This window comes from Stylophora pistillata, chromosome 12 (assembly GCF_964205215.1).
Source record: "Stylophora pistillata chromosome 12, jaStyPist1.2, whole genome shotgun sequence".
NCBI classification, from domain to species: Eukaryota; Metazoa; Cnidaria; class Anthozoa; order Scleractinia; family Pocilloporidae; genus Stylophora; species Stylophora pistillata.
In genome coordinates this window covers 15280001-15292876 of record NC_142530.1, presented here as the reverse complement: position 1 = coordinate 15292876, position 12876 = coordinate 15280001, and the positions used below count along the sequence as shown (strand labels likewise).

The following is a 12876-nucleotide window of genomic DNA, read 5'->3' as shown; positions in this document are numbered from 1 at the left end:
ACTGCACTACAACTTGCCGCGAGGACACTCGCATTCTGTGTTTTTTATTTCAAGGTTTTCATCGAGATAAATCTGATAAAAAGATGATTCGAAACAGACACGTAAGTTGCAATATATATTCTGCAATGTAAACATTAAATTGGAGGTGAAATCGGGGTTGGGAGTTCTTCGAATTGAACACACGTGTTGTGATCCCAAATTGGCTACTTACTGTGACTTTGTAGTCCTTATTTTTCATGCTTGCTTGGACTTCACCTTTGATGACTCCCCTGGAATAAATAAAGCTTTGGACATGGTCGGATTTGAAGTGGTTTTCTCCGCGATCAAGCGATTTCCGCTCTCCAGAAAAGAAAGAAACAAGTGAGCATATCGATAAAGACGCCATGTTTGAAGTATGAGTTTAAACTGTTTAGACCAGAAAAAAATGCTGTTGTGGCAACGTGACGTCACACTTTAGGACTCTATAGGCCGATAGAGGTGTAAAACTTATTGAATTTGTTCGCTTGAGAAAACGGGTCTTCCGTTGTGCTCAATGGTTGATCTTTTCTGGGAAGGCAATGATTTAACACTTTCTAAATGGAGTTTGAATTTCCATTGCTGTTTTCAAGTTGAGTACGAACGTGTTCCATCATGAGGGGATGCAAATCGTCTGCACTGGAAGTGCACATCAAACTCCCCAGGTGTTCTAATCCCATTAAATATGTGGTTTTTATGTCAGCGTTTGCATGGTTAATATCGTTAGCGCCCCTTTCGGTTGGATCTGGACAGTGTCTGTTTTTGGATCTGGACAATGTTCTTTTTTTTTTCCAGATTGCTTTGTAGTGTATGTAGTTTTCTTAGTTATTTTCCCCAAAAATGGCGCGGAGGAAAGGTTTTTCGACCTTCTCTCGCGTCGTCAGTGATGCATTAAGCGAGCATAATTACTGGTATGTGCTCACAACAGAATTTTGTGGAATTACTCCTCTGCAATATTTTAAGCGATCACCGATCGTGGCAACTTCTCCAGAAGATTTCTGCCGAATTGAAAGAGACAAACTTCGACTTCTCGATGGGCGCCCCTTCGTCAACAAGAAAAATTCCAGTGCATTTGAAGTTGTTTGCTCGTCTTTTGGGCTTGTATTGGTTATTCTGAGGAAAAAAAGGAGCTTCTGAAGAAGGAGGATCTGCCGTGATTTATAAAGTTAAACAATTTTTGAATGGCTTGGATTTGAGTTCCCTCAAGGGAGATGGCAATGACTTGAAGAATTGAAAGCAACCATGTGCAGCTCGGTGCCTTACAATGATCCCTCAATTCAACACTCTGCCTGTATGAAAGAAATGCATGTCTCGGTTCATTTGACTCCTCCAAACATTGGCAGCCTTAGTTCCCCTAATCTAAAGGAGATTTCTGAAAGGAATGATTTGGAGACCCCAGGAAAGACTTTCCTTATTAAGAAAAGAAGGAGCCGCATTCTCCAAGATGCACAAGGCATCTGTGAAAGGAGCCGAGAAAATTTATCAATGGTGCTTTCCAGCAGGTGTGCTTTTGGTGATCCTGAGGCCAGAGCTATTGTAAATGAGATTGTGGAGGATGTGGCCTTAAAGAAAGGAGTTAAATGGACGGGGGAAGAGCTTGTTGGTGATGAAACATTTTCCTTATATGTGGAAAGCCTCCGAGTTCCAGATTGGGTGCTATTACATTTCAAGACAAAGGCAAGGATATCTGGTAATACTTGGCAAGCTGTAATCAATATCACCAAACTGGGAAGGACAGGGGTAAGCAAGGTCTGTTATTAGTTATCAATCTTAAGAGGCTTCTTTTGGAAAGGATATGTCTGCACTCATTTAATTTATCCCAACTTGGAAGCATTTCCACAGTAACAAATTTAATGCTTGAAAGTGGTAGAAGAAGTGGAAGTCTCATTATTATTTACTATTACTATGATAATAGCTAATTTTTTTAAACCTCAGTTATATCAGATGTATTTTTCATGTTAATTTTGTTGTTTTAATTTTTCTTTTGCTTTCTTTCTTTGGCTTCCATTTTAGAAATCCTCTGACACACCAATATTGTTGAACCTTAACCAAATGAAGGTGGCCAAAAAAGTGATCTTTGGAGTTTGTAAAGTATACATGGATGTGAAAAAAGATGCTTTCTCCTTTACAAGGTTATCAGGTGGATTTGTTTCCTGTTTTGGAGTTGATTGTCCGCGAGCAAAGCTGCATAACGTGTGCTCACCAACTCTCAAACTTCTGATGAAAACAGATGGAAGACCCTTTTGCAGTAAATACTGACTGTCAGGTTTAAGTGTGCTGCCATAAATTATAAAACAATACCTTGTCTCGGATTAAATGTGTGGTTGTGCATAATTTTTGTTCCCATGAATGAGAATGAAATAATAACCATTTCTATTATCATTTTTTTATGATCAGGTTGAAATCAGGTGTTGGTAGGTCTGGTTCCCCGTCTCAACCCTGTTTACAACATACAGAGTGCAAAGTCTGTTTACCCACTGGCCATTGCCAATTGTAAAGAAAACAGGTTCATCATTAATTTCTATTTTTTTTATGTTACTAAAATACTTTTCCTCCTTTGCTTGATGTGGTCACAAAGTTTTTAATTTGCACAGTAGAGACACTTTCTTATAAAGCTTTCCTTACTGAAAGCTTATAGTTTTATAGAACATATGTTACAGTTTTCATAGTTGTGTTGTTGACTCAATTTCCAGTACTAGCTCTAAGATCTGACAACTGTAATACACACAAACACACACACACACACACACACACACGCACACGCACACACACACACGCGCGCACACGCACACACACACACACACACACACACACACACACAAACAAAATACCCACACATTATGAATTAAACAGAAAGAGGAAAAAAACTGCAAATCCTTTTGCATTATAAGAACATTTCCCCAACATAAGCTCTGAATAAACAACAAGTTTCATTGGTTGTCTTCATGCCTATTGTTATCTTGATAGGGAAAGCCTGAAAGTACTTTTAAAGGATGTAAATGAACAAAAGAGAATCATCAAGAACCAAGGAATTTTTGTTGATGGCATGAAGTTCAATTTAGAATTTGAGGGTAAGATGTTTCTATCATTTTGTTACATAAAGGTTATTTGCAAGAACATTAACCTTAATCTTTTTAAAAGGGAGGATGCTGACTTTCTTTTTAGAAACTTCATTGAGGTTTTTTTTTTTTTTTTCATGATCAGTGACCATTATTTTAAACAATAAGTTAATTTTCTACATGTATGTCATATCATAATTCTTTATTGCTGTTGTTTTTTTGTCATATCTTAGCTTCATTGGACTACAAAACACTGATCCTTCTTTTGGTAAAGAAAGGGGATCTTGATTTTCTACTTGGTGGTCAAGAGGTAGATGTGGAATTCTGCTTTATATGCAATGCAATCAGGGTAAGTATTTTTGTTGGTGTACATGTGGATCAATGAGCATTTTTTAGTTGTAGTTCATCAGTTACAATCCACAAGCTACAGTCTTCTCTAATAATGCAACCACAAAATTTCATGAGATAATAATTTATTTTGAGGTAATTTCATTTCCCATTAGGGTTGCAAATGTCATGATGTGGCCCCAGATGAAACCTGCCTAGAATGCCTACGAAGCAAGTGTAACATAGGCAGGTATACTTTAAGTTTAGCCTTTCATGATCATTATATAATGCACAGGCTTATGTAGGAAGTGCTTGAGGCCTTTTGGGTACCAAAGTTGATGCATTGGTAAGAGCAGCCACCTTCCACCATTTATTTATTGCCATGATATTCATAAGACTATTTATTTTTTAGTTATAAATAATAATAATAATAATAATAATAATAATAATAATAATAATAATAATGATGATGATAAACTTTATTAATGTGTCAGGGGTATTTAGCTTGAAGCTAATTGGGGACACAACTTGGAACGTTGGTTTTTGCAGAGGGAGGACCCGGAGAAAAACCTGCGGAGCAAGGACGAGAACCAACAAACTCAACCCAGACGTGACCCCAGGTTCTGAAATTGAACCTGGGCCACAGTGGTGGGAGGCGATTGCTCTCACCACCACGCCATCCCTGCTCCTCTAGGGGTACCCATTTACAATATAATTATTGTAAATACACCATTGTTATCCATAATTTGCAGATCAACTGGAATCCGGGATGATCTCCTTTTTCTCCTTGATGAAGAGCTTACAAGCATTCAGTTGTGTGCACTACATATGGAGATGTGCAATACAGGGCAGTTGCTTGCATCCATTGGTCTGTTTGCCTACAAAATTGGTTCGCTTCTAGAAGTCAATCAAGCCCTGAAGTGCTTTGGCCCAGAGTCTTTTCATGGTGATAGAATTTCTGTTAAGGAGAAGAGTGGTCAGGAGTCGGCTATTTCAAAGCAGAATATTCATGTTAGCTCTATGTCGGGTGCATGAGTGGTCAAATTATGGGCTTTGTGTGTATTTTACAATTGATTCACTTTGTGGGTATATCTATTATTTTTCCCATTGTGATAAAACACATTTCAGGTCCAACAGCATTTGAAATTCTTCAAAACCTTGAAGAGATTGTGGGATTCTCCCTTCTGCTGGACAAGTTGAAGCTCTCCTACACAGATGTAAACACAGCTAAGAATTTTATTCTTAACTGTGTTACATTTTGTCAGTCCCATGTTGATGTAAGTCTTTGATACCAGAGGTGGCATTGGCAAGTACGTTCACTTGTGGTTCAACAGTTCTTGTTTATTTTTCTTTAAGTTATGAGGTGTGGTTTATATTGTGCAGTGCCCAGATGTTTCGTCGGAGAGTGCTTTTGAAATGGGCACCATTTGTAAGTACTTGCTTGCTTTTCAATTTCACAGTATGCACTAGTTACCTTTCTTATTTAGTATTTAGTATTTGTTACCTTTCCTGTTAATCATATGTAGAAGTCTGTACTTTAGGTGGCACACCTTAAAGTACAGTATAACCCAGCATTTCTGTAATTTTACACTCTTTCTATGATCTTATTTAGTAGACTGTACTTTAAGGTGGCACACCCAAAAGTACAGTATAACCCAGTATTTTTGTATTTGTACACTCTTTCTATGATTGTAGTCAATAGGCTGTACTTTAAGGTGGCACACCCAAAAGTGCAGTATAACCCAGCATTTTTGTATTTTTACACTCTTTCTCTGATTGTAGTCAATAGGCTGTATTTTAAGGTGGCATACCCAAGAGTGCAGCAATTCTGTATTTTTAAACTCATTATATGATCATAGTCAGTAGTCTGTACTTTAAGGTGGCACACCCAAAAGTGCAGTGTAACCCAGCATTATTGTATTTTCACACTCTTTCTATGATCATATTCAATAGGCTGTACTTTAAGGTGGCACACCCAAAAGTGCAGTATAACCCAGCATTTTTGTATTTTTACACTCTTTCCAGGATCGTAGTCAAAAGGCTGTACTTTAAGGTGGCACACCCAAAAGTGCTGTATAACCCAGCATTTCTCTATTTTTAAGCTCTTTATATGATTGTAGTCAGTAGACTGTACGTTAAGGTGGCACACCCAAAAGTGCAGTATAACCCAGCATTTTTTGTATTTTTACACTATTTCTATGATCATATTCAATAGGCTGTACTTCAACCTGTTGACGTCCAGTGTGCCCGTATGCGCCCATGGGGACCCACACCCTTTCTACACCTCGTGACGTCATCACTTTTAACCCTGGAGCACGACTTTGAGCACATACTTGAACAGGTTGAAAATATCTTGCAAATGATACCAGAATGAGTGCAATTGAGTGAAGGAGATTGGAGAAATAGCCAAAAAACCATGTAACTTTGACATGAAAATCTGCACGAAAATCGTGTTCCATTACCCTCCTACCTTTCTGAGCATGTGCTTCGAAAATAATGAGTGGTTTCCTAAAAAATCTCTACACCAAAATGAAGCCTACTAAATTTCCAGCAAGTGAGGAGAAACTTCAGGCAAGGAGAGGGGAAACAGAGGGCAGGAGAAAGAGAGAAAAGTAAAAGTCCTAAGTGGGGCATTACTTTTCAACCCAAAAACTGTCAAAATTTTGCTTTCTGTGCGTGCCCGAGATTTTCAGGCCGCCATTTTGCATTGGGATCGAAAGGCCGTCGAGTGTACGAGCTGTCAAGCGGTTTTTGGTAAGTTTGAGCTTTTAAAACCACTACAGTGACCCGAAATCTGCTCGACTAGCTTCAAAACACAGTTTTCCACAAAAGCTGCGGCCATTAATGGGTTAAGGTGGCACACCCAAAAGTGCAGTGTAACCCAGCATTATTGTATTTTTAAATTCTTTCTATGATCATATTCAATAGGCTGTACTTTAAGGTAGCACACCCAAAAGTGCAGTATAACCCAGCATTTTTGTATTTTTATGCTCTTTCCAGGATCGTAGTCTAAAGGCTGTACTTCAAGGTAGCACACCCAAAAGTGCTGTATAATCAAACATTTCTCTATTTTTAAACTATTTATATGATTGTAGTTAGTAGTCTGTACGTTAAGGTGGCACACCCAAAAGTGCAGTGTAACCCAGCATTTTTTGTACTTTTACACTCTTTCTCTGATCACAGTCAATAGGCTGTACTTTAAAGTGGCACTCCCAAAAGTGCAGTATAACCCAGCATTTCTGTATTTTTAAATTCTTTATATGATCGTAGTCAGTAGTCTGTACTTTAAGATGGCACACCCAAAAGTGCAGTTTAACCCAGCATTTTTTGTACTTTTACACTCTTTCTCTGATCATAATCAATAGGCTGTACTTTCAGGTGGCACACCCAAAAGTGCAGCATAACCCAGCATTTCTGTATTTTTAAACTCTTTATATGATCATAGTCATTAGGCTGTACTTTAAGGTGGCACACCTAAAACTATGCCAGTCCTCTATCCCAAGGTATTAAAATCTCTAGTCTTCTTATGGATTGTAATGTCAAGTTGCATCTTTTAGGGCAAAGTTAATGCTTAAGTATATAAATATAGGTAGGAAAAACTATCATGTACTGAGGCTGACTGAAGTATTGAAAAATTGGATAGTATTACGATGGTGGTGAATGTTTGGTTATACAGCTTGTCTTTTTGTCATTTACTGTGAAGAATTGATTTTATTAGCACAGCAAAATCCAACCATAGATCTGGTTCATAAAATAGACACTTCTTGGTTATTCTACAATTCTTGTCTACCCAAATCAGTTTAAAGCAACCCAAGAAAAATTGTCAGACTGAAATTCCAGAGGTGTGAGAAAAATTTATAATTGGTTTCATCCCTGGGGGAGACCTTAGCTGTATTATCTTTGGCCTTATATTGCGTTTTGTTGCATTAAAATTCATCCTTATCGATATCCTTTATATGAAAGTCCTGTCTAGAGACCACTGTAGTAATGATGGTAATATGTAAAAAGGTGAAGGGATAGATAATAGCATTCTTTAACCCTTAGGTACCTCAACAAGAAAACGGATATGATTGCAGAGTATTTGTTATGCTGTTCTTCGAAGAATTCTCAAGGCGAAAGGTTAGCATAAGGTTATAAAGATTTTAAAACATAATTTCCATCTCAGCTGAGCAAGGCAATGATTCTTTGTTTGTTTTTCCTCTCTTTCAGTTTCCAGTAAGTGAGCTTCTGTCAGACAAAATCCTGCAGTGGTATAACCAAGCTTCTGCATTTCATTTGAGAGAAAAAGTCAAAGGCATCCTTTTAGCTACAGGCTAGAATTTGAGATATTACAATTATTCGTATCATCATCTTATGTTCAGTTGCCTTGACGCATGAAAAGAATGATTAGTTGAAATGTAATATTTTTCATTCATACAAAAACGGTGGTGAACGCATTGAACAAAAGGCTTTATTTGTCATATAAATGTTCCCATGCGAAAAATAAGCTGGTCACGGTAGAGGTGATAAATCCCTTCGTAGCATAACCCTAGCCTAACTCTGACAAAAAGTTTTGTCCATAATAATATTACACCCTGAAGTTTCGCTTAACAACGAGGCTGGACTTTCAAATTATATTTCTCATTCTACGTACCCTGATTATCTAAATGTCGTGGGTTTTGTTTTGAAAGCAGATGCTGTTGGGGCATAATAGTCTGCGCAGGTAGCGGAATAAACGCGCGGTTAAGTTTTTTTTTTTTCAGCTAAGCCACGAGAATTTTTAGGGTTCGCCGATCGTAAGGATCCCACGCGCGTATTGCATCCGGCTAGCCACGCAGGCTACATGCTTGATTGTACATATCTCCCTCCGTCATTGTTTAATGCCATTTGAGTTGAGATTCCAAAAAGAAAAAGAATAAAGAAATAAGATCATTCTTTGTGTTTCTTTTTGCTGAATTGTTGGGGTCGATTTACACGAAAGATCACAAAAGTGAAATCACTTTTATGAGGTCCTATCCTATTCATCTGGAAACACTTAACATAATTAATTGGAAGTAGTTTCTTGTGGACCTAATTGCAAATTATGTATTTATAGTTGTTTTAAGTTTAAAAGTTTAAGTGTTAACAGGAACAAAAAATTAAATTGTTGAACTTCTAAATTGAAGTTTTTTTGACATAGAAACGCAGTCAGTTTGCCGCAAAGCGATCTTGAGTTTAAGCTTGGCCACCAAATTAACTCAACTTCTCGAGTGGAACGGCCCTCCCCTGTGCCAATTTCCATTGACGATCGACACGTTGGTCGTGGTCCTGGTTTTCTTGCCCTTGCTTTGTCAATTTCAAGAGCCTCCTCTGCATCCATATTTGAAATATCAGGAACTTCGTCCTGGTTACCGAACAAAGCATGGGATTTAAACAGCAAAGAGTCCTGCTCTTCTAGAATCTTTTTGATGGTTTGCTCCTCTAATATTTTGTACGACAATCGTCTTGCCGTTCTTTTGAAAATAGGCTGGCGGCGGTGTGAAACATCGCGAACACTTCAAGCATCGGACTTACCAAGCGATGCAGAATGTGACGAAAATACCGCTCGGGTACTTGGAAACAGTCGATGCGACACCACTTCCCTATGAAGAAGTGAACCGAACCGTGTTAATAACAGCTTCCAAAACAGGAAAATTAAAACCAATTAGTACTCACCTGGATGATCAGGTACCAATGACATGTTTACTCTCTCCACCAAAGCGGATAGCCATAGCAAATATTCTTGAAGTTCTGCGTCGTTTGTTTGTATAGTATTAGATATATTAATCAGTAGTTTCACTAGCAACCTTTGTGGCTTCCCTTGGTGTTGATAAAAGGGATCCCATGAAAATGGGTTCCCACTCCACTGATGAGCAATCTCGTGATCAGTGGGTAAAAAAGGAACAAAGCGCATGCAAGGGTGGGGATGAGTGTGTAAAATGAACATAAAAGTTAGGTGTTAAATTGAGGGAGCGACTTCAGTAACAACAGCACGCTCCTAAACTCAATTTAAAATTGCAAAAAATATGTTATATATTATTAAAGTTAAAAAAATAATGAATAAATAAAATCAAAATAAAATAAAATGAAGTTAAAATATATAAGAGTAACTATTAGAGAGAGGGGGCGAAGCGTCTAGAGTTTAGGGTTAAATTGCTAATGTTATATTAGAGTTTTGGTTGTAGTTAGGGTTAGTGTTAGATTAGGTTTAGGGTTAGGGGGTTAGTACTAGATTGGGGTTGGGTTAGGGTTTGGGTGGGGTTAGGGTTAGTAATAGGTAAGGGTTTGCTTAGGGTTTGAGGAGTGGGTTTTTCTTTTTTTGACTGTAGGAAAGGAAAAGGGGTTATTGATATGATAGGACAAAAGAATTATTGATAAAAATAAAGTATTCTCCTTTTACGATGATTTTTATGGACATGTGACTGCAGGAATGGGTAGGATATAGGTAGAAGAGGAGCAGTGTTGATTCCTATTACCCTCTTGATAAGTGGTTGTAGGGGAGGTGATGAAGAACTGTGTTCGGCATTTTAGATTATAGATGACTTATAAAGAGAACGTGAGCTAGTTAACACTTTTTCTGTGAGTTTATGGTAAGGGGTTATGTTGAAATGTTTTGGGGTGGGGTGGGGTGGGCTAAGGGTCCAGGTTTATATTTGTGTTTAGGGGGAATAAAAACAATAGAGGTAAATAATATGGAACTTTGGGTAATAAGAAGGATCTGTAAAGAGCTAATAAAGTACATATATTAATAGAAGACTTTTATATATTATAGTATAAGGAGTTGGATCAAGGAGTGGTGAAAGAAGATGTGAAGTGTCTATGAAAGTTGTTCAAAGATGGAGAGAAATGGAAATCAACCGGCCGGGTGAGGAGAGAAGGATGCATCGGCACGAAGGCTCCTTATGGTTGTGAGTCGTCAGGGGCAAAGCGAGGATGTTTCTAACCTGGTACCAGGTCAATGCCCGACATCCTCGTGCCGCGTCCTTGTTAAAGAAAGCGAGAAAAACTACACAATTATAGTGAGAAATTAGAAAGTCATTGGAACCTATTCCGAAGGAAAAAAAAATTTTAATATAGAGGGAAGTAAATATGTATATTAAATAAAGAAAATTTCAGATATAATAGAAGAGAAAACTTATGTAAACAAATTAAAAATTTTTTTCCAAGATAGTACGGAGAATGCAATGCTCATGTGGAGAAACAAAGAATGCAGTGCTAATACAGAAAAGAATACTTATGTAAATTAAAAGAAAGATAATTAAATGAATAAAACAAAAAACAAAAATGATAATAATTTCAAGTGTGCGTACACCGAACGGAAGTGTCAAGAAACGGGAACCAGAACCAAAAGGGGAGGTGTATGCCATTATTTATATGAAGAAAACAAAGATAGATACCTTAATAATGATAATAATAATCAACTTTATTTAAAGAGGGTAAAACACATAACAGTATAACACTGACAAACCAGTGGCCCTCTTAAAATATATTACAAATCATTATTGAAAAAGACTAAAAACTAATTAATTATGGACAAAGATCAAGAGCTAAAAATCTAAAATTACAAAGTTTCTAAAAACTATAAGATAAAATGTTCTAATCGTTTATAACTATTCTTAAAAATATCTAACATGGCCTTCTTAAAACATTTGATAGTAGGTTTCATTCTTATGTCCAGTGGTAAGGTATTCCAGTGGCATGAGGTCGATACTGTGAAAGACCTACCTCCCTCTGACTCCCGTTTGAATCGGGGACAGACGAGGTTTAGTTGTCCACGTCTTCTGGATCTTTCATTTATGTCTGCATTTCTTACGAGCATTTGGGACATATAAGGTGGACAGTCCCCAGACAATCGTTTGTACACCATTAGTGACCTATTTACTTTTGCCTCATGAAAGAGTGGAACCCAATCCAATTTCCTAAACAGTTGTACGCTATTCGCTTTAGTGTCAGCTCCGAGAATTACACGTGCCGCGCGTTTCTGAAGTTTAAAGACTTTCTGCAAATTCTCAGCAGAACAAGATGTCCATATGGTTGATGCATAAAGCATTGTCTGCTTGATCATAGCATTATAATAAAGTTTCCTTTGATCAATGGGCAAAAAGCGTCTTATTTTTCGCAGCACGGCAATTCTCTGCGATAACTTCGTGCATAGATTTTCGACATGTTGGTCGAAAGTAAGCTGGCTGTCAATCGTGACACCTAATAGCTTATGCGAGTTCACTTGTTCAAGTTCAGTAGAATTAACGTTTAACTGCAGGGTGGACTGTTCCATTTTCTTGGCTAACCGTTTACCAGTGACAAGCATAGATTTGGTTTTGGTTTCATTAAGGATCATTCTGTTGTCAGCTGACCAATTCAAGATTTCATCAATATCCGTCTGAAGGTCGACCGAGATATCATTAGGAGCCGTCATATAATGGGTGGAGTAGCTAATAGTTGTGTCGTCAGCATAAATATCAGCCACTGAGTGCTGAAGTGTTGCAGGTAGATCATTAATAAAAACGAGGAACAAGATTGGACCTAATATGCTGCCTTGTGGGACTCCCAATGTTAAGGCCCTTTGGGTAGAATGGTGTCCGTCTATATTCACATACTGGCGTCTGCCACGCAGATAGTCACGGAACAAGGGTAGACTGCACTCACCCACTCCAAGAGCCTTCAATTTTGACAATAGTAGGTTATGGTCAATCAGGTCAAACGCCTTCTTGTAGTCAATAAAAACAAGTCCATTGGCTTTATCATTGTCAAGGTTAAACAGTAACTGGTCTACCAATCGAATAAGCGCAGTTTCAGTGGAGTGCGATTCTCTAAACCCTGACTGGAGAGGGTGGAATAAGTCATTCTCTTTCAAGAAGTTAATTAGGTATTCACAGATGTGTTTCTCCAGCACTTTCGAAAGAATAGGGAGCACAGAGATCGGTCTATAGTTGTTCATTTCATTCCTACTGCCGTTTCCTTTAAAAACAGGGGTAACGTTTGCGATCTTCTAGGCATTAGGGAAGATCCGTGTAGACAGGCAGTGGTTCAGTAACTTCGTCAGCGATGGAGCAATTGCTGGAGCTGCAATTCTTAGTATTTTGGCGCTGATGCCGTCATCTCCGGTGGCCTTATGGGTTGGGATAGATAACAGTAACCCTACAACTCTCTTCTGAGTTATTCTTGGAAGGTGAAAAGCACTTTTGAAAATATGAGAGGAAAGACTTAAGAAAGATGAGAGGGAGCTGCCTTGTCCTTAATATCCAAAAGGGGAAAAATATATATATATATATATATATATATATATATATATATATATATATTTCTAACGAAAAAAGAGTTTCGCTACCGGCTCCGTGTCGTGAAATAGCGGAGTTGAAAGATCTTAATCTGGGACGGTCACGTCAGAATGGCGTGATCGTATTGCGTGAGTCTTATGACGTACAGGTAACGCGCGATTGCTCTTGGGAAATTGATGAAGAAAGTTTAATCGATCTTC

At 38.0% G+C, this 12876-nt stretch overlaps 2 protein-coding genes, 1 long non-coding RNA gene and 1 pseudogene across 5 annotated transcripts in view; all 4 read left to right on the top strand.

Moving 5' to 3' along the window:
- Nucleotides 1-450: 450 nt before the first annotated feature.
- The window catches only part of LOC148718943 (uncharacterized), a 279110-nt pseudogene continuing 266684 nt past the window's right edge, over nucleotides 451-12876 (top strand). Inside the window, exons 1-8 of the transcript XR_015993723.1 lie at nucleotides 451-1755; nucleotides 2029-2263; nucleotides 2413-2521; nucleotides 2983-3086; nucleotides 3308-3423; nucleotides 3578-3651; nucleotides 4154-4412; nucleotides 4530-4678. The product of XR_015993723.1 is annotated as an uncharacterized LOC148718943 (transcript). The remainder of the gene's footprint in view (nucleotides 1756-2028; nucleotides 2264-2412; nucleotides 2522-2982; nucleotides 3087-3307; nucleotides 3424-3577; nucleotides 3652-4153; nucleotides 4413-4529; nucleotides 4679-12876) is intronic.
- LOC148718962 (uncharacterized) lies at nucleotides 4672-8315 on the top strand. Its single transcript, XM_088740301.1, has 4 exons — nucleotides 4672-4830; nucleotides 5617-5742; nucleotides 7446-7520; nucleotides 7611-8315. The coding sequence occupies exons 1-4, from the start codon at nucleotides 4792-4794 to the stop codon at nucleotides 7716-7718; spliced, it is 348 nt and encodes a 115-aa protein (XP_088596427.1). The 5' UTR covers nucleotides 4672-4791; the 3' UTR covers nucleotides 7719-8315.
- On the top strand, nucleotides 8645-11167 carry LOC148718961 (uncharacterized). The gene is made up of 2 exons (XR_015993724.1): nucleotides 8645-9086; nucleotides 10171-11167. It is a non-coding gene; the product is annotated as an uncharacterized LOC148718961 (long non-coding RNA).
- The window catches only part of LOC148718960 (uncharacterized), an 11737-nt gene continuing 11720 nt past the window's right edge, over nucleotides 12860-12876 (top strand). For both annotated transcript variants that reach the window (XM_088741739.1, XM_088741738.1), the window contains exon 1: nucleotides 12860-12876. This exon is cut by the window's right edge and continues 255 nt beyond it. The gene's annotated coding sequence lies outside the window, so the exon portion shown is untranslated.

Bases quoted from the DNA above. Each gene is read 5' to 3' on its own strand.
- LOC148718962 (XM_088740301.1), top strand. From the start codon at position 4,792: ATGTTTCGTCGGAGAGTGCTTTTGAAATGGGCACCATTT. The intron at 5,743-7,445 runs GTTGAAAATATC...TTTAACCCTTAG, and splicing joins TTGAGCACATACTTGAACAG to GTACCTCAACAAGAAAACGG. The intron at 7,521-7,610 runs GTTAGCATAAGG...CCTCTCTTTCAG, and splicing joins AAGAATTCTCAAGGCGAAAG to TTTCCAGTAAGTGAGCTTCT.